This window comes from Pogona vitticeps, chromosome 1 (genome assembly GCF_051106095.1).
Source record: "Pogona vitticeps strain Pit_001003342236 chromosome 1, PviZW2.1, whole genome shotgun sequence".
Lineage (NCBI taxonomy): Eukaryota > Metazoa > Chordata > Lepidosauria > Squamata > Agamidae > Pogona > Pogona vitticeps.
The window spans coordinates 16,933,970-16,955,687 of NC_135783.1; the positions used below are offsets into that span (position 1 = coordinate 16,933,970).

A 21,718-nucleotide genomic window follows, 5' to 3' on the forward strand; every position below is an offset into this window, starting at 1 on the left:
ACACACCAATACAAGAGATGCTTATAATGATAGGTGAATGGAATACAAAACTGGGGGACAACACAGAACTAAATGCTGCAAAATAAATTGGCCAAGGGGGAAAAATGAAGCAAGAGAACAACTCAGAGTTGTGTGAAGATAGCAATCTATCATAAATAATGCTTCAAGTAACCAAACAGATAGCTGTACACATGGACATTACCAAATTTTCAATACAGAAATCAAACAGATTATGTACTTATGTAATTGGAAGCAGGAGATGGAGGAGCTGTATCCTCACTGTCAAAACAAGACCAGGAGCAGACTGTGGTACTGAGCATGAACTGTTAATATCCAACGTTAGAGTAAAGCTGAAAAAGACCACTAAAAGAATATTAGTGTCAAAATATAATTCCTGGTGATTTTAAAGTCCACATAAGGATCATATTTGCATTGTTTAGTCGTTAAGTCATGTCCGATTCTTTGTGACCCCATAGACCAGAGCACGCCAGGCCCTCCTGTCTTCCACTACCTCCCGGAGTTGGGTCACATTCATGTTGGTAGCTTCAATGACACTGTCCAACCATCTCATCCTCTATCGTCCCCTTCTCCTCTTGCCTTCACACTTTCCCAACATCAGGGGCTTTTCCAGGGAATCTTCTCTTCTCATGAGATGACCAAAGTATTGGAGCCTCAGCTTCCGGATCTGTCCTTCCAGTGAGCAGTCTCATCACAGGCTGTTTCCCTAATTTCTGAATTAGGGAACCATCCCACTTAGAGCAGCCACCATTCTGGAAAGGAAAACATGAAACGCTGATCCATAATTCCCATGAACAACATGGGACTCATTCAGCCCTGGAAGACAGCCCATCTAGGAGAAGGAAAACTCTGATTTCAAAACCCCACTGACGCGCTGCCACTGCCGTCCATGCCATGAGGGAACAGGCCGGGTAGGTGGGACTTGTTAGCCCAGGAAGGCAGCCCATCTAGGAGAAGGAAAACTCCAATTTCAAACTTCCACTGCCTTGTGGCCTTATCCACTGATGGAAAAGGCTTCAGGATTCAACCTCAAGGCAAAATCCGGAGCCGGAGTCCCGGAGGCAGTTTGTGTCATTTTGTCAACTCCTGTGACATCACTGAAACCAGTTGTATTGGATCTTGCCTTTCCATTGGACTATTTCAGTGACGTGGAGAGGGGGGATATGCTGGTTGGGTAACAGTTGATCCTCCATTCTATTTTACCCAGGGTTCGTGCCTTGGAGAGGACACTCCAGCTTCGCATACAGCATCAAAACACTAGACGCTGTTCCAAGTCCTCCATACAGAGCACTTTACCATAGTCTCTTGGGACTGAAGGATGCCTATGCTTTGATGACACTGTCCAACCATCTCGTCCTCTGTTGTCCCCTCCTCCTCTTGCTTTCACACTTTCCTTTCCTTTCAGATGCTGTCTAGCAGGTTTGTCATTGCTTTCCTCCCACCAAGCAGGAGTCTTTTAATTTGTGGCTGCTGCCACCATCTGCAGTTATCATGGAGCCCAAGAAAGTAAAATCTGTCACTGCCTCCATATCTTCCCCTCCTATTTGCCAGGAGGTGATGGGTCCAGTGGCTGTGATCTTGGTTTTTTTGATGTTGCGCTTCGGACCATTTTTTGCACCCTCCTCTTTCACCCTCATTAAGAGGTTCTTTATTTATTTATTTGTTTGTTTGTTTGTTTATAGCCTGTCCATCTAGTCATATAGACTGCTCTGGGCGGGTAACAACATATCACGTAACAATTTACAGTTTAAAATCATGACAATATATTACTAAAAAACACAATGATCCAAAATGGGAGAAAACACAAGAAACAAAAATTTAATTCCTCCTCACTTTCTGCCACCAGAGTGGTATCATCTGCATATCTGAGGTTGTTGATATTTATTCTGGCAATCTTAATTCCGGCTAGGGATTCATCCAGTCCAGACCCAGACTTTCGCATGATGTATTCTGCATATAAGTTAAATAAGCAGGGGGACAATATACAGCCTTGTGAACCAATCAGTGTTTCCATATCCAGTTCTAACGGTTGCTTCCTGTTCCACGTATAGGTTTCTCAGGAGATAGATAAGGTGGTCAGGCACTCCCATTTCTTTAAGAACTTGCCATAGTTTGCTGTGGTCCACATAGTCAAAGGCTTTTGCATAGTCAATGAAGCAGAAGTAGATGTTTTCCTGGAACTCTCTGGCTTTCTCCATAATCCGGCGCATGTTAGCAATTTGGTCTTTAGTTCCTCTGCCCCTTCGGAATCCAGCTTGTACTTCTGGGAGTTCTTGGTCCACATACATGTCCATCTTTGCACAAAATGTTCCTCTAATATCTCCAATTTTCTTGAACAGATCTTTGGTTTTTCCCTTTCTGTTCTTTTCCTCTATATCTTTGTACTGTTCATTTAAGAGAGCCCTCTTGTCTCTCCTTGCTATTCTTTGGAAGTCTGCATTCAGTTTTCTGTAACTTTCCCTATCTCCCTTCCATTTTGTTTCCCTTCTCTACTGTTTGTAAGGCCTCGTTGGACAGCCACTTTGCTTTCTTGTATTTCCTTTTCTTTGGGATGGTTTTTGTTGCTGCCTCCTGTACAACGTTACGAGTCTTCATCCATAGTTCTTCAGGCACTCTGTCCACCAAATCTAGTTCCTTAAATCTGTTCTTCACTTCCACTGTATTCATAAAGGATCTGGTTTAGATTATACATGACTAGCCAGTGGTTTTTCCTACTTTTAGCTTAAGCTTTAGTTTTGCTATAAGAAGCTGATGATCAGAGCCACAATCAGCTCCAGGTCTTGTTTTTGCTGACTTTATAGAGCTTCTCCATCTTTGGCTGCAGAGACCATAATCAATCTGATTTAGGTGTTGCCCATCTGGTGATGTCCATGTGTAGAGTTAGTTGTGTTGTTGGAAAAGAGTATTTGTGATGACATGCTTGTTCTCTTGACAAAATTCTATTAGCCTTTGCACTTCTTCGTTTTGAACTCCAAAGCCAAACTTAATTGTTGTTCCTTTTATCTCTTGACTCCCTACTTTAGCATTCCATTCTGGTTCACAGTTCAATTTTGTTTAGTAATGCAAATCTGATCCTTATGTTAAAGTCCACATAAGGATCAGATTTGCATTACTAAACAAAACTGAAAGGTGAACCAGAAGACTGCAATTGCCAGAAGCCTTCATCACCAACTGTGCTGGCGGAGATTTCTGAGAACTGCAGTCCAATAATACTTGAGTTACCCAAGGTTTGGAACCACTGGCCTACTTGAACAGAGATGAGGAATCTCTCAATGTCATAAAAAGCTTTGAATTTTCCTCTACTAACCTCTTGCCTAGTTAACTATTACCAGTTTTGAAATGCCTCCTTTTCATAAATTGTGAACAAATCTAACTGTTGGAATGCAATTGCAACACCAGAGCTCTAAGCACAAGGAGAGATTTGAGTATTTACACATTACACCACCTCTGCTGCCCAGACGCAGCTACTACTGGTTGGGATGGAGAGACATTTCTGTTTCAGGCCATCTACCACAATTTTATTACTGTTGTTTTATTGACTTTATCATAAGTTATTGTTTCTGTTTGTACAGCACCAGTAAGGATTCCCCCCACTCAAGATTTATAGGCCTGGATAGTAGTAGTATTTTTAAGAGCTCAGTTTGTGTGTCCAAGTACCTCACTATCTAGAGACAGCTTCTTTCCCCCGCCCTCTCTCTTCTACCTGTGTTAAGTCTTGTGGCATCTTATAGAATGACAGATTTATAATAGCATATGCTGTCTGTAACTAGAGCCCATTTCCTTGCCAGCACACAATCTTATCTTCAGTTGGCAGGAGTTTCCTGTGCAGGCGCACAACCGCCGGTGTATGTGTGTGCATACACACCGATAGCAACATACTCAAAGGTATACTGAAAAGAAAGGCAAACAAGGGTGGCAAAAGACTCAGTATACCATGTTAGTATTACACTTTTTCTTTAGTATCTTGATAGGACAAAAAACATACCCCACACCTCATTATCCAATATATGAAGATTAAATATTAATAAATAAGAGAGAGGCCTTCCAAACAGGCTTGAACGCCCAGGAAAGCCTCATTTGAAACCCTGAGGGCACCTCTTTTTACCTCAGGCCAACTCAACCCCCAGCACCCTCCCTTCAGGCCTCCCCCTCTTCAAGGCTTCTGCCCCAGAGCGATGGGGAATTGAAAAATGAGGGAGAAAGAAGGGACCCCCCACCCCATGCGCGCCCAAACCAACTCCCTCACGGACTCAAACCGCCCGTTTCGTCCCCTCACGCTCGACTTCTAAGGGAAAGGCGAGCGACTTCCCGTTTTAAGGGACCCAGGCGGGGCTCCGCTCCCCTCAGGGGCCCCGGGGAGGGGGAAGCAACTGGAAGAACGAACGGACGAAGACACAAAAAGACAACCCACCCACCCACCGCCCAGTCCAGACCTGCCGCTCTTGGTCTCCTGCGCGTTGCTATCCTCGGTAATCACCTGCGGCCGGACAGAGCGCCGCTGCCGCAAGCCTTCGGCCTCATTCATCTTGGCCTGACGGGCTCCTCGGCTCGATGACAGGCGAAGGGGGCGCGCGCGCACGCTCCCACCACAGCAGCCCTGCTTTCCCCCAACGCCGCGCGCGGAGCTCCGCCCACCGCGCCGCGCGCCGTCTCGGTGCAGCTCCGCCTCCTTCTGCAGGGTGGCCAATGGCTTGCCTCAGCAGAGCCTCTCCCTCCCTTTCCCAACGCCCACCCCAGAGGGCATCACGGGGTCACGCCCCCTCCTCGTGGCGCTGCCCAAACCGTCTTCATTACGCCCCCTCCCCGGCTTTTTATTTTCCACAATGCTGTGCGTACTGTAGACCTACGAGGACCTGGCGCAGAGGGTGGGTGGTTGATTTTCTCTCGCTCTCTCCTTTATTTATTTATTTATTTATTTATTTATTTATTTATTTATTTTTGGAAAAATGACGTCGCTGGCCGAGATCAGGTTAGCTGCTCCACAGAGTCACAGATACAAGTCCTTTTCTCTCCCCCCCCCCCGCCAAAAAAACCCCCAGGACTTAGCAATGGAGCGGTGATGGCCGAAGCAGAAGCTGGCCAAGTGGGGGTGTTCTCTCTCTCACTCACTCACTCCTTCCCCCCCCCCCCAATCCCTTGGCAAGGTGAGCCCCCCTTGGGAGGAGGGCCTGGACCGGCTGCCAATCACACAGGGGTGGGGCTGGGTCGGCTTAAATCCTGCCTCCGTCACCGCCGCCCCCCCCCCGCGTTCTTCTAGGGCTGGGAGGGCTATTTTCTTTCTATTAACCCTGAGGTCTATTTTCTTTCTATTAATCCTTTTCGTTAGAAAAGGTTGATCAGGGCTCCCCCCCCTCCCTTTCCCCCTGAAGCCTGACTCCTCCTCTCTTCTGACGGGAATTCTCACGAATATCAAATAATCAGGGAAGGGGGAAAGAGAGAAGCCGTTTTTCTGGCGATGGGACTCTCCCCGTCGGACCCTGAAGGTGGGAAAGGAAAAGCTCGTCCAGGAAATATTACTAGTTTTCGTAGAACTTAAAGAGAAGTGTGAGCAACCTAAGTCCGTCTAACACCCCCCCCCCTTTTTAAAAACTCTTTGGGTGTAACTTTTTTCTACCAACGCCTCTTCCTTCTTTGGCCCCTTTTCCATCTTTTTTTCCCCCAAGGGAGTTTGGAACGTTCCCACGTTCGCATTTAGTGCTCTTTCCTCGTTTTCTAAAGAAATGGCCCCTCTCTTTCAAGACCGATAAGCCTGGGGGTGGGGGTGGGGGGCAGATGAACTTGCAAAGCAGAAGCCCAAGAAAACGGAATTAGAAAAGAGGGTGTGGATGGAGTGGCCAGCTTTTTTTTCTGGCACAGCGCCTCTGCCTTTAACAGTTGTGTGCTGAGCCACAATGTAGCAGGGAGTTTCTTTATTTTTTGGGACAGGGTGTAGGCCCTGGTGAGAGAGGCAGGCGTAGGTCCCCCTGATGCTGTTTTAGATTTCCCAAGGGAAACAAAATGTATTATTTTTGTTGCTAAAGCCAGGTGGGTGCTACTTGATCCTTTTATTTTTTAGTGTTGCTGGCAAGTGCCACGTGAGGCGCCCGTAAAAGAAACTGGCAATCTTTTGACATACGAAGAAGAATGCAGATGCAAATGTGTCAGTTCTAAACTTGTCAGGACTGACGATGGTGTTTAACTTCAGGCAGAGTGTTACCCAAACAATTGGATTGGTTTTAAGGCTCTAGTCCTCATGAGGCTGAAGATAACCCTCCCCTTATACAGACCTGGGCAAAATACGGCCCTCCAGATGTTGCTGAACTGCAACTCCCAGCAATCCTAGCCCACACAGCCAATAGTGAGGAGTGTTGGGACTTGCACTTTGCCCAGGTCTGCTTTACTGTATATGTTGTTGTACTGCAACTCCCAGCATTCCTCAACATGAGCTACCTGGGAGCTGTAGTCCAAGATCTGGAAGGGCAAAAGTTGTTACCCTGACTTAAACAATAAAACTGGAAACTTCACCATTCCACTGGCATTTCAAAGAACTTGTGACCTAGCATTTGCCAACTCTTTCTCTGCAGGGCTCCTGTATCTTTAACAGGGACAATCATGTACCTAGTAATATCATCTCTGTGCTAATAAAACAACACTTTCCTACTAGTAACAGATAGAATTAGAAATGGTGGGGTAGGATGTTAAAGGCAGATAATTATTACTCTCCACCGTTGGTAAAGCCAAAAGGCACGACACTTGCAAAAACTTTGGAGTGTTACTTTTCATCTGGAGACAAAAATAATGTGTGGGAGGGGAAGAGCAGTAGAAAGAAAGAGTCTGATGGTAAATCTTTGTGGTCTGCCTATTGCTTCAGGATGCAATGGAAGAGGAGTGCTGCAGTCAAAGGTATGAGTCTCATCAGAAGACACAGCCCAGATTTATCATGGAGTAGTACACCAACTCATTGACAGCTAAGGTAGAAATGTTAGGTGGCTTCAGTTTTAGTCAATACAATGTAAGTTTTCCATAATGAATTCAAATGTTGTATCAGTCTAGCCTATACACACAGAGGTTCCTCGGTGGTATTGCTTTTGCAACAAGCTCTGAAGTTGGTTTTCTCAGAAACAAGTCAGTTAAGTTCAGTTACCCTGTTTCCCTGAAAATAAGACCTAACCTGAAAATAAACCCTAGTATGATTATTCAGGATGCTCATAATATAAGCCCTACCCCAAAAATAAACCCCTTAAGTGAAACCCCACCCTCCACCGTTGTGCAGCAACCAGAAGATGATGACATGACTGTATTTGAATAAATGTATATTGTTGTACATGAAATAAATAAAACATCTCCTGAAAATAAGCCCTAATGTGTTTTTTTGGAACAAAAATTAATATACAACCCTGCCTTATTTTCGAGGAAATACCATATACTGATTTACTATCCTAGAACAGTAATTGTTAAGCTTTGGCTCTATGGACATTTGGGGCTTTGACTTCCAGGTTCTCTGGCCACGCTCGGCTGGGGTGTAAACTCCAAGGAAGGATCTTCATTACCTCAGTTACTTTCTTAGAATGCCCAAGAATGGCAGTGCTTTGGGAGCTAAGCTGTGGGCCAATGAGAGAAATTAAAATGCCAGCTTCTATCCCCCCCTTGGAGTAATGCCACTGCAACCAAAATGTATTACTGAGATGTCAGTAACAGTATTATCATTGCAAACTATTCCTGTTGTGCTGCAAAGTATTTGGGGATGATTTGTTTTCATGTGGAGACTAAGATGCATTAGATATTTTCCTGAGGGAAACAAATACTGCTATACATCATTTCTGGATGCAGATTATTCCATCTACCTGAATTTTTGGAGGCTCCTTACAAGGGAGGCTACCTGTAGAGACTATGAGAAGCACCTACAGATCCAGATTATACCAAGGCATATCAAACCAAATCACTGGTCCATTTAGTTTGGACTCTTCTACAGTTTTCCACAGTTTCACAGGGAAATCTTCCTCAGCTTCCCTTGGGCATAACCAGAAGCTAAACCTTAAGCCTCCTCCATGTAGAACTTCTACTTTATTACTGAGTTATTCTTTATTCCTCCCCAATGTAGCAACCCCCCCGACAAAAAACAAGACAGTCTTGTACATGTATACTTGCAAGTCATATAACGGTAGAAATATTTACTTTTACAAAGTGTACATAAGAGTGCCATACTCTGTCTATCACAAATATCCAATAGGGGCATTTGGGAGTAAAGCAGCTTGTGTTTGTTTCATTGGCTGTTTTTTCACCTTCCTATTGCTCCAAAGAAAGGAAAAGATCATCCAATTCCTGTCTCTTAGTGTAGTACTTGTTTTTTTCCAACCTATTACGATATCTCTTGAGTGTGTGACTATGGTTCCCTTCCTTCTCTTTGGGCCATCTGCACATGATCAGCTATCTAGATTTGGAATCAGCCTTTCCTATCAAAGTATTTTCTAAATACATTTTTATAATCATATTGACTTGAAGCTTGGATTCTGCCTGGTTTGTTGCTCCAGAGAACAGGGGAAAAAGTGGGTTTAAATGTGCGGGAAACACTGGTAGGGAGTCTCTAATAGGGCTGTCCCACAAAAAAGCCCAACACTTTTTGTAAATGGGTGATTTCCAGGTTTCAGACAAAGGGCTTGTTCAGACGGGCATATAGATCAGTGCATGGATCACTGTTGGTACAGTTTGGTTCGAACTAAATGATAGAGTTCACATATTTTCTATTTAGATCAATCAAACCTGCTACTGTAGGATCTATTGTGCACCTTCCTGGCATAGTGCTACTGCATGTATTATTTTTTTGGTGCAATTCAGTATGATCCTAATAAGCTCATTGTGTAGCCTGTGTGGATGGTTAGCTTGCATCCAAATGGAGCTGTGGGCAGCATTACTTGAGGTGGCAACCCTGTGATGAGGTGGGAACAGAGAAACCCCCTCCTCCATTTTCACCTTTTTTTAGAAAACATTTCCCTAATAGAGATAAAATGGATTGCATTAAAGATAAGAACTTTTTAAGTGAACCAAACCTTTCCAAATTCCCGTGTCTGGATAGGGCCAAAGACTTGTCAGGAAAAGTGATTTCAATTTTCTTTAATATAATATAATAATATAATATAATATAATATAATATAATATAATATAATATAATATAATATAATATAATATATAATATAATATAATTTATTGTCATTGTAAGTATATACACAGTATACCATACAACGAAATTCACAGACACCCAGAGACCAGACACATGCACACACATAACATTCCCCAAACACTCCCCACCCACTAGAAGTCCCCCACTAAAAATAAAAACATCTACACCGCAGGCCAAGTAACACAGTCCAACTAATTATTCACTACTGGTGGTCTTTAAGCTCATTATTAATTGCAATTATAGCTCTAGCATAAAAACTATTTAGAAAACGTGTGGTCCGAGTCTTAATTGTTCTATATCTTCTGCCAGACGGTAACAGTTCAAAAAAGTTATAAGCAGGATGGGAAGAGTCTCTCAGGATGCTGTGTGACTTCCTCAGACAGCGGGATGTGAAGATGTCATCCAGGGTTGGTAGCTGGAGCCCGATGATATTCTGGGCAATTTTAATGGTTCTCTGTAGAGCTTTTTTGTCCGCTACAGAGCTACTCCCAAACCATGCCAGAATGCCATAAGTTAGGACACTCTCAATGGTGCTACGGTAGTAGGACAGAAGTAAATGCTGTGATAAATTTAACTTCCCGAGCATTCTCAGGAAATACAGCCTCTTCTGTGCCTTCTTTATTAGCATGTTGGCATTTATAGTCCATGAGAGGTCCTCTGAGATGTAAGTACCCAGAAATTTAAAACTACCAACTCTCTCCACTTCCACACCGTTTATGTACAGTGGTAAATGTACATTTCTCTTCCTCCTAAAATCAATTATGAGTTCTTTAGTTTTTTTGATGTTAAGTGTGAGATGATTTTCTTTACACCATAGTATCAATCTTTGTACTTCCTTTCTATAAGCAGACTCATTGTTCTTATTTATGAGTCCCACCACTGTCGTATCATCCGCAAATTTAATAATTGCATTGGTGTTATATAGTGGGGTGCAATCATGTGTGTACAGGGAATAGAGGAAGGGACTCAGCACGCAGCCCTGGGGAGCTCCTGTACTTAGTACCAGGGTAGAAGAATGGTGGGATCCCATCCTTACTGACTGTGGCCTATCTGTCAGAAAATCCTTTATCCACATGCAGATCTCCTGAGGTAATCCCAGGTTGATCATTTTTAAAAACAACCTATTTGGTAGAATGGTGTTAAAAGCAGAGCTATAATCCACAAACAACAGCCTTGCATAAGTTCCCTGTTGTTCTAAGTGGCTCAATACAGTATGGAGTACGATGGACACAGCATCATCAGTAGATCTATTTCTCCTGTATGCAAATTGCCATGGATCCAAAGAAGGTGGAAGACTAGCCTTAATGTAATCCAGCACCAATCTCTCAAAACATTTCATAATAACAGATGTTAAAGCTACTGGTCTATAATCATTGGGAGATACCACAGCTGACTGCTTCGGGACTGGCACTATAATAGATGTCTTCAGGCAAGTGGGGACAGAACACTGCAACAAGGATAGATTGAAAATATCCGTATTAATACATGCTATCTTGTGACCACTAGATGGCAATAATTCTCTATATAGTACTGGGAAGATAAACTACAGTACCAAAAGCAGACAATTTAGCAGTTGTATTTGGCTATGTGAAACAAGGTCCCAGTAATTATCTGTATTCAAAATAACAGAACCGGGCAGAGAGTTGTGGGGAAAGGTTTCCCAGCACATCTACACAACAAAAGCACATGGCTATTTTCCTGTGTACTGTATTTAAACATTTCCTGGATTTTGTATTGCAGAATCCTTGCAATACAAATAGTGCAATTATATAAATTCAAGACCTAAAAATTCATACCTTAAACTTAAATATCCCTTCAAGTGTTTACCAATTACTTGCTTCTATCCCTGGAATATATACAAAGTCACAATAATATGCTAATAATTATATTTTAGTATTTTTATTTATTTAGCTGACATTTAGCTAGCTTGCTAATCAGAATATCATGGGCTACTTTGTCAAATGTTGTCCTGAAGTCAAGATGTATTACATCCACAGCATTCCCACAGTCTACCAGAGAAGTTTCCCAATAAAATGAGATGAGATTAGTCTGGAAGGATTGTTCTTGACAAATAGGTTTTGGCTTCTAATTATTACTGCATTGTTAAGCAACAATTTCTAGCAATGAAAAATCTGTTCATGAGTCTCTGTATCAGAAATTGGAGAAAGTTAAATGTACCATAACATCACGTCCTTGTCTGCTGACAATATCTTCTGAAGGCAATATGAGTGCCTGTACAGAACTGGATGGAATTTCACCAGCATATCACAAATAATTGGCAAGTTGGAACAATCATAACTTAAAAATTCAGGAATCCCACAGAAAGTGCATATAACTTATCACTGAGATGAGCAGTTGTGTTTCCTGTACGGTTGGGTTTTACATGGCTCATTTTGGCATTGGGTCCTTATTGGTTTAAAACATCAAGATAAGAGGAGACAACTGTGGTGCTCCACATGCTGCTGTTGCTCCAATCAGCCCTTGTCAGCATAGCCAATGCTGAGGAATCACGGGAGGTTGGTTCACCTCATCAACATCTAAAGTAACTCAAACAACTAATATCTGGGCACATCTCTTGCTTGAATGAATGATTCATCCTTCTCTCTTTGATGCAATCACTGTAAGGTCCCAGGACAGGGACAAGAGGCGTTTATGGGAGTGCCGTCGCTCCCAAGGATGTCTAGGGAGACTCAGACAACCCCACCACCTTCTCCTCCTAGAAAAGAACATAAGAATGTGGGCACCAAAAAGCTAGAGGACAGTATAAGGAAGGAAGGGAGAAAACATCAGCAAGTAGATACCCAGGACCTGGGAAGGGGAATACAAGAGTAAATATATCCACCCAGATGGGGGAGGATTTGGCGGGAAAGGAGCAACGGTCGATGGTGGAGGCGGGAACAGGGGATATAAAAGAGGGACGGGACGAGATACCAGGGGGTTGGGAGATGATCTGGGTTCAAGACCCGTGGGCCGGTAAATGGGAGCAAGTGAGAGTCCCTCATGAGGAGGCAGAGAAGGAGAAAGGGGTTGCCTCAAAGACCATCTCACTGGGGTGAAACCGAGACGAAGGAGTGGAGGAGACGTATCAGAGAGGAGAAGGAGCTAATTGCCATAGAACAGGAGGCGAAAAGGGTATGGCATCTGGAGGAGCTCCGGAAGATGGGCTGCTTCTTGGACCGTGGTTGGATAACCTGGGAGAGGGATCCCCGGTTTGGGGATGGACAGGGGATGAGGAAACCCTCCCCCTTTTGACTCCAGAGGGGGATGAACCCGAACCCCAAGGAACAGAAAAGGTTTTGTCAGGACCTTGGAACGTGAAAGCTTTGAACCTGTTCATGGACATCCTTGCGAGCATTGTTCCCGCCGCAAGAGAAGTTATTGGTTCCTCCGGTTGATGTTTCTATCCCTTTACCCCCTTTAATAAATCAAGAACAAAAGTTGGATTTAAAATCGTCTCGTGGTTTATTTGGGGAAAAGGAGAGCCCGATAAATGAACCTTCACAATCATACATGACAATACTTTATTTTAAAAATAGGTGGGGGTTTTCTTGGCTTTGATGTAAGACACTGAATTGGGATACTGAATCTGCAAGGATGGAAATTCAATTCAGAATACTATTTTTTGAATTTGTATATGACTGCTCGGTATGTATTTTAAAAAGGGAAAACAGAAGTGCCTAGCCTGTTTCCCCTAAAATAAGACCTCACCTGAAAATAAGCCCTAGTATGATTTTTCAGGATGCTCGTAATATAAGCCCTACTCCAAAAATAAGCCACAGTTAAGGGGAAACACAGCCCTCCACCATTGTGCAGCAACCAGAAGACACGAATAAATGTAGATTGTTGTACATGAAAAAAAATAAAATATCCCCCGAAAATAAGCCCTAATGTGTTTTTTGAGCAAAAATTAATATAAGGCCCTGTCTTATTTTCAGGGAAACAGGGTGTATAAAAAAGTACACAAGTGCTTATTTTTACAAAATAATGTATTTCTATTGCAATAATTTATAAACTGATTTTCACAAAAAGGAAAGTAAACCATAACTGGTTATACTTTAAATCTTTTGAGTGATCCTCCTGATTAATGAATGCAGTATCCTGAGAAAGGGATATTTCTGATTAAGACAAGAAGATTGGACCCGGGGCATTCAGGTTGCTGTCACAGTCCATCTGATCTCGACTAGAGATGGATACGAACCTCCTCAGTTTGTAGGGTCATGCTGTGTGTTCCCTTCCCCCGCCTCTCTGGTTGGATGCCCACTCACTAGCTGGCACACACTCCTCTCTTCCTCCTCTTCTGCCCACTCAGACAAGGAGGCAGGACAGGCAAACCCATGCTCTTGCCAGGGAATGGACGAACAGCCAGAGAAGAGGAGAGGAGCACACATTGGCCAGGGTGCTTGCCTCTAATCTTGACCATATCACCTACATTGATTGGTGATATAAATAAAACTCCTGCCACTGTTGTTTGTTTGGTAAACTCAGGATGTGACTACATAGCAGGGAAATGCGCTGTTCTCTGCAGTTTTCCAAATCAGGTCCCTGCTGGTTTCCACAGGTGAAATGGTTGTAGTCATCCAAAGAACAAACAATTACAGTGTTGCAGGAGTCACCAGGGATGAAGCAGAGAAAGCTATGAAATGTGTTTAAATGGAAGCTGCCTTTGATCTGAAAGCTGCCTTTGATCTGACGAAGTGTGAATTGGTAATTTCCACTAGAAACACCCCTCCCCTTTGCCTCTCCTTCCCTTCCAAGCTGCAATAGCATTTAACAGAATCAGCACTAACATGAAAACATTTGTTTTTTAAAAAATCTTTAGAGACAACAACTGTTTGGGTGAGGGAACCAACAGCCCTGTGAATGTCCCTTTTCAAGAGATCAGACAATCATACAGGGCAGAAAGCAGAGAAAACGGATGTCAGCCCAGTCTGAACAAAATAAGACTACCCCTGCTAGATGAACAAAAAGAGATACAGTAACTCCCCACTCAAAAGGGGCAATCCCTTAATGGCCTTCCCCACACTGAGCTTTACATCAAGCAGTCACCGTTTTCCAATTTGATTTCATCCATGCAAATTGCTGGGTAAGCTGCCAATGCAGTTACTCCTAAAGCCAGCTTTTCGGTCTCAAAACAAGGGAATGCCTCCTGAATGCAAACCTAGATGCTTGGAACCTTAATAACAGTCTTCTGTCTTAACCCCTCTCTGATCTATTAGCAAATTTACTTTCTATATACTATGCTACTAGACATCACTTAAAAGAAATCATGGCTGAATTTAAAAACATGATTTGGCTAGCTAATAAATTAAATTTTAGAGACTGCTTCCTCTTACTGTTCTTTCAAAACAGGAAGAGCTATACAGTGGGGTCTCTACTTAAGAACGTCCCTACTTAAGAACAATCCAACTTAAGAACAGCTCCATTTGCTAAATTTTGCTTCTACTTGAGAACAGAAATCCAAGATAAGAACAGGGAAAAAAAACCTTTCCTGCTGTTTTTTTAACCTTAGGTCATCTTAGGTTAAAAAAAATTCTCCCCCTAGTGGTAGAGTATGCATTAACCAGCTTTGCATTAGTTCCTATGGGAACTAATGCTTCAATGTACGAACGCACCTCTACATAACAAAAAAACAGCCAGAACGGATTAATTGGTTTTCAGTCCATTCCTATGGGAAATTTTGCTTCAACTTAAGAACATTTCAACTTAAGAACACCATTCCAAAACTGATTAAGTTCTTAAATAGAGGTTCCACTGTAGTTTCTATGGACGGAAAAGAGCAGATACGGATTAAATGGTTTTCAATGCATTCCTATGGGAAATGCAGATTCAACATAAGAACTTTTCAACTTGAGAACCACCTTCCAATACGGATTAAGTTCTTAAGTAGAGACCCCACTGTAGTGCCATATGTATGTACTGGCCACATTTGACCTGGTGCAATTATACATATTTAGAAAGAGACAAACTAACATGGGTACATCTTTGGAAACTGCTGTATTATTTGAGACATAGATACTAAGACTAAATTCATGCATGTTTAGCATTTTTACATAGCATTATTTTAACAGTGTTTATAAAGTTGGAGGGAAAAAAAACCCTAAACCTTCAGGATCTAAATTTTGCCTTCTCTAGTTTCAAAGACAAGGCAAAACATAGAGAAGTGGCATGAAGCACACACAAGAAGCACACACCCGTAGACAACATTTTGAGGAGGAAAAGCTTCTGAACCGCACTTGCATATACAGAATTCCCAGGAATTCTTTTTGTTCTTCCAGGAACGAATATCTGTGATCTGCCATCACAGGTTAGGATGCTTAGTTTTGTAAATCTTATATGCATCAAGAATTTCTTCAATGACACTGGGGTCATCCAGTGTGGTGGTATCTCCCATGTCACCAACTTCATTTGTCACTATTCTCCGAAGCAGCCTTCTCATGATTTTCCCTGAACGAGTTTTTGGAAGACGCTTCACTACCTGTTTGAAAAGGATAAATAGTACATTGTACCATGTTGTAAATAAATATAACAATACTAATCTAGATACATACATAGTTATACTGTCTCGAGACATAAGCCTGGCTCAGATGTAACAGAAAACTATGGTTTTCATTGCATGAACATGTAAGGAGAGGAAATTTAAAACTTTCTTAATGCCATTTGCAACAAATCAGACTTTCCTATTATATATGAAATTCAGACACTGTCCTTTGGTCATAGTTGCAGTTTGCATTGCTTCCGTTCAAGGTTCCAACCGCTCCATTCCATTCTTTGCTCCTGCCCAGCATTCATGCAATGCTCCCCCTCCCCCGGACCCATTCATAAGAATTTTATATCCATTAAATATTAAATCTTAATTTTGCAATGGGTGATAACTTCTGGATTTGGGCAGTTTGGATATGACAATGCCCAATCTCAGCTACACTGAAATATTAGATCTTCCCCCTTGGATTTCTATAGGCAACTCTTATTTCCATTTTTATGGACACAAGGGAGTCTCATGGTGCAGTGGTTAAGCTGCAGTACTGCAGTCAAAATTCTGTTCACAACCTGGTAGCCAGCTCAAGGTTGACTCAACCTTCCATCCCTCTGAGGCTGGTAAACTGAGTACCCAGCAAATGGGAAGTAATGTGTAGCTTGAATAATTAAATCAAAAACCTGCCAGAGAGTGCTTTAAGCACTATGTGGTGATATAGAAGCAGCACACTTTACATTTAAAATAGCTTCTATGAGGAATTGGAATGCTGCCTATTCAGGCAATGGCTGGAATAATGATTTTACAACAAAATAATGGAACCTATAAGTTTAAAGTCTACATTTATAACCTGTAAGCAAATTGCTGCAAGTTAAGACATCAGCTGAGGCATCTGATACTGCATGTCAGATTGTCTAACTCAGCATGCAACAGTAAATTCCATGTGCTCTCTTAACTTGTGGCAATTCACTGCTGAAAGTTATGCTGGCTGTGCCACACTAATGGGAGTAACCAATAGGTTTTTGATCAATTACATAATTCTCTTCCTCCATCTTTCTTTTCTATCAATTGCATCCCCTTTCCTCTCCCACCTGGCCTTTGGTCCCCAACCAGAGGCAGCCAAGAATACTGTGTTCATTAAGCATGATTTCAATGGGTTTCTCTGTTTTTATTTTTCCACTTAAATATTAAACCACACAAACAGGATGCGAGTCAAGCAGTATCCTCTACTACTGTGTTCCCAAGCAACTTGTATTAATAGGCCCATTGCCTCTGCTACCATAAGCCTGCTAGGCAACCTCCAGAGGTCCAAGGACCATACATATCCATCCCTGGACAAGTGGTTGCACCTGCTCCCATGTGCCCAAAGAGACTCAGCTGATAGTTCTGTACTCTCTGTAACTTTGAGAGTGTGGCATTATTAAAAATCAGTTATTTGGAACTCTTTAAAACGTTCACTATCATCCTAAAGAACTTACCAAAACATGATCAGGCACAGCATACTTGGCTATCTTGGAAGCAACAATTTCTCTTAACTCTTTGGCAACTATTTCTGGATGTGCCTTTTCATCTTTCAGTACAACGAAGGCAAATGGAACTGGAAGAAAGGGCAACTTTTATACCCAATGCATTGCAAGAATTTTCAATATATATGGTGCACTCCTCCTCTCTACATAACAAGCCACATGTTGAATAAGGCATTATTTAATATATAAAGATATATTATCAGATAGCAGAGCTTGGAAACTATACACTAAAATTAACACATTAATGTTAAAGTAATGGTTTTTCTCTGGACCTATGCCAGACCAAACAGCTCCTGTATTCCTAAATTTAAAAACCTGTTTTTAAAAGTTTAATTAATGTGACTTTTACTTTTAAAAACATTAGTTTTTCATGCCTCTCTGCAGAAGAGACAGGACAGTCCACACTACTCTTCCTAAATTTAAGGAGTACTGTATAACATTGTAAGAAGGATGTCTCCGTTGTCCCTAGCAGACCATCCACGTCATCCATGAGCCCTCCGGTGGACCATCCAGAGACCTGGATTGCAGGGCAGACCCAAACTCAGCCCAATGGACTACAGGTGACTTGGGCTGAACCAGGGCCTGGGCAGATGGACTGTCAAACACCACTAGGATGACTCGGTCAGAAGGTCATGCTGGCATACCTGCTGCTCAAATAAAGTTCATTGCACTGGCTGAAGGAGATAGACATGCCCCCACACACCTTGGAGGGGGCTGCAGGGACCGCAAATACCCAGAAATTTTAATTATTAGAACCAAGAGTCTATATTATTTCCCAGAGCTTCCAGAATTTACATTAAAAACCATGTGGATCCCCACATGGGGAATGATTAGCTTACAAAGAGACAACTGCTAGCTATTCTTCTTTAACACAGCACTGTAAGAAGGTTTGCTTGTAATGCATGCCCAGTTAGAACATGGCTCAAAGACTGGCTTATCTGATCCTGAGCAGTTACTGACTCCATTCCTGTTACACCCTGATGAAGTGAATAGCACTGCCCTATAAATGAAAGAAAAAACCCCTACTGAAAACTGCTAAGAAATTTCTGAGTGGATGACCTAAATATGGAACGGATTTATAAATTATTAGGATGCCCCCAGGTTTATTCATTCAGATCTTATAATTTTAAGGTAGAATGCTCCTAGTTTAATGGCATGTGGCCAAGATCTGAAGCATTTTCGGTCCTACTTGCGGGTCCAACCCTAACCCTGTCCTCACCCTCAGTCAGCCAAACCTCTGCGCTCTTTAAGCATGTTCAGTCCTCCAAGGTTTTCTCTGTTATCTTTTTTTCCACTTGAAGATTAAACGAGGTGCTTTGAAGAAGCGCAAGTCAAATAGCACCCTCCACTATTATGTTCCCCAAGTTGTATTATTAGGCCTTTGATACTGTAGGTCAAATGGGCAACCTCCAGAGGTCAAAGGGCCACACATATACATCTCGGGAGCCCTCCCTTACTCCAAAATCAGGATGCACACAATTGCAGTTTTAAGGCCAGAAGCTTTGCCGTTAGTGCACTGCACTGCAGAATGGACTGTTCTACATGTTCGTCTCTGTGTACTAAAAAAAAAAGGAACAACAAAGACAATTGCTTCTTGCCTAGATCAATGTGGTGGAATCATCTTTAAGAGCAGGTATTAACTGAGAATGTAAGCTAACTCTGTTGTGGTTCTTTTTTGTGATACTGTTTTTAAACAGTCTTTCAAGCAAAATTATTATTAATACGACACCCCACAAAAAAACAAAAACAAACAAACCCTCTAACCATGGTTCTAAAGAACTGAACAAATTGATAACTCAGGTACTTGGACTGGAATTTATTCATGTTTCATTCATGGATCTTAAAAGAAAATGATCAAATATGAAATCAAACATTTGAATAATGATTTTAAAACATTTTATTCACTTACCCTCCCCTTTGATATCATGAGGAAAACTAATCACAGCTGCTTCAGGTACTGCCGGATGCTCATCCTTTTTTAAAAAGATGAATTTAAAAGCATGGTAAACAAATGCCTCTACCTGGTTTAACATCGTACTTTTCTTTTAAAGTTTACATGAACAGATTCCAAAAGGCTAACGTGACCAAATGTGTAACCTGGCTCACTTGTCAGCATGGTGCTAACTCAGTTGTAAGCACTGAGCTGATATTAGGTGACAAATGTTCCACCTGTGGTGGCTAATACCACATGGTTAATCCATACATGTGAGTCATCACTTCATGCCACAGTACGATATCCATGTGTAAGGCAGGCTTTATACAAATCTATAAACATTAATGCTGTTCATTGATCATCAGTTACGGGCTACGTATCTTCTGCAATTACCATGGCATCTTCAATCTCTGCAGTTCCAAGCCTGTGTCCACTGATGTTTAGGACATCATCCATTCGCCCTGTTATCTGGTAATACCCTTCTTTAGTTCTGTAAGCAGCATCTCCTGTGAAATAATAACCTGCAATGACAAACAGGCCTAGTGTCAGTAAATGCTGATGCAAACATAGCTTATGATCAGAGTGCTGTTAGAAGATACTGTCCATGAGCCCTACTGGAAAAAATTATGTATATGTAGCACATAGGTTGCAACCAGTCCCTGGAAGTTATGAAAGCAAAAGAAGGAGAAAAAAGCTTGGAGTCATGAAAATATTACATAGTATGTTTTTTTAACAAATACGTCATGGTAAACAATGCATTTAGTAATACATGCATAATAAGAGTACAGTACATGAGCCAGGAAACTATACTGGTCTGATGTCTCAAGACATAAACATAGGATGTAGGACCAGATGCCTTAACATCTGTGCCACCTTAGCTGCTCACCAGAGGAGGGAGCTGTTAGACCTCTGTTAGATTTCAGTGCCATCACTGTAAATGGCCATAGGGTTTACGGTAGGTATTAACAGCAATGGCATGTCAAGAAGGTACTGCAAACAGGCAAAGGTGAGAGCCTTTTCCAGGTGGAAAAAGCCAAAGTTGACTACATCCTCAGTACTTGGTCCCAAACAGGCCTGTAGATACTGAGCAATTATCTATCTATATTGTGTTTTCCTGCCCCAGCTTCTGTGCTAGATGGCTATGACACAATCGTGTGTGGTATCCCTTCAAGACTGATCACATTTACTAGGTTATCTTTACAGTTATGAATCAGCATGTTAGCTTTTGTCCTAGCAGGATGCTTGCCTCTCTGAATTACATTCTGCCGTCTTCTGTTATCTTTCTGTAATTTCTATCAGCAATCTTTCTACTTGATAATTCAGGCTCGCACAGTATAAATTTAAAACCAAGAGAGATGTTTCAGATTTTTGTTATTATCCACATTGCATTTATATATACCTTTGTTCTTCAGGCAGAATTAATAGAGGTTCTGGATATAGCCCTTCTTAGCACAGAACAGGCTGGCGCAGAATTTTTATTTAAGCACAGAGAAAACAACATTAAATATACCACATGCTGTCACAAGAGTATTGGGTGCTAGTTGCACCAACATTTCTTTTCATGATTCTCACCTGGGTAAGCTTTGAAATAAGCTTCTACAAATCTCTGATGGTCCCCATAGATAGTCCGTGCCATGCCAGGCCAGGGCTGTGCGATGCAGAGAGCACCAGAGACATTGTTGCCTTCTAAAATGATGCCCTAGTGATCCAAACAAAATTAAGAGAGTCAGCAGCAAAAATCAGAAAGTACAGTTCCTAGTGTCAGCAGGAAAAGAAATTAAAGTACATTTATGCAAGTCAGCTGAGCTCTAGGGACGTTATCTGCCGGAGGGCAAGCTAACTTGCCTAACTGTATTTTCTCCTCACACCTATGCAACATCAGCGTTAGAACCAGCAAGACAGCTACAGGCATCGATCCTAGTTCTTGCCAAAGATAATATATCGTGGGGTACAAAAGGTCCATGCATCAGAACAAGTTTTCAAAAGAGAGGGTGGAAGATAACATCTGGGACACAAAGAAATGTGATGTCTTCTCTTATCTACCTTCTTTCTTACCAGGGATGGGGATTCGGATCATGGAACTCGCTGGCAAGTTAGTCTCAAGTCACATTAGTGACTTGACTTGGGATTTGTTTTTTTTACAATGACTCAGACTTGACTTGTGACCTGGAACCCACATACCCCATCCTTTTTTTCTGGGGGAAAAGCTTGTTTTTAATAGGGACTCAGACTTGGCACTTGGGACTCGGTACCAAAGACTTGGATTTAGGACTCAGAGCCAAAGACTTGCCAACATCCCTGCTTCTTACTCTTACCTCCAGCCAAATACTTAATTTATGTTAAACCACAAAGATGCAACCACTTTTCTGTGGTGATGCTGGAGGATCAGCTGCTCCACCAGGGTTAATTATACTAGTTCTAAGAACTGAAAATTGCTTATGTTCATACATTAGTGAAGAGACAGTATGGCTTGAGGGTTGGCCTTGAACCTAAAATAAATCAGGGTCCAAATTCCTGTTCAGTTACTAGATAGCTTTTAAAAAACATTATTTTCATTCCCCCCCCCCCTTGCAAATATAAACAAGGAGAAGGAATATCTGGAAAAAATGATA

At 42.0% G+C, this 21,718-nt stretch overlaps 2 protein-coding genes across 2 annotated transcripts in view; both read right to left on the minus strand.

Moving 5' to 3' along the window:
• APMAP (adipocyte plasma membrane associated protein) overlaps positions 1–4,659 on the minus strand; it is a 31,613-nt gene extending 26,954 nt beyond the window's left edge. The window contains exon 1 of the mRNA XM_020794740.3: positions 4,452–4,659. Within this exon, the coding sequence (XP_020650399.2) occupies positions 4,452–4,543 (92 nt within the window). The 5' untranslated portion in view covers positions 4,544–4,659. The remainder of the gene's footprint in view (positions 1–4,451) is intronic.
• A 10,491-nt stretch (positions 4,660–15,150) lies between these two features.
• ACSS1 (acyl-CoA synthetase short chain family member 1) overlaps positions 15,151–21,718 on the minus strand; it is a 41,762-nt gene continuing 35,194 nt past the window's right edge. Inside the window, exons 10-14 of the mRNA XM_072988127.2 lie at positions 20,679–20,805; positions 19,500–19,627; positions 19,083–19,146; positions 17,126–17,244; positions 15,151–15,650 (exon numbers count right to left, since the gene is read on the minus strand). Of these exons, the coding sequence (XP_072844228.2) occupies positions 15,474–15,650; positions 17,126–17,244; positions 19,083–19,146; positions 19,500–19,627; positions 20,679–20,805 (615 nt within the window). The 3' untranslated portion in view covers positions 15,151–15,473. The remainder of the gene's footprint in view (positions 15,651–17,125; positions 17,245–19,082; positions 19,147–19,499; positions 19,628–20,678; positions 20,806–21,718) is intronic.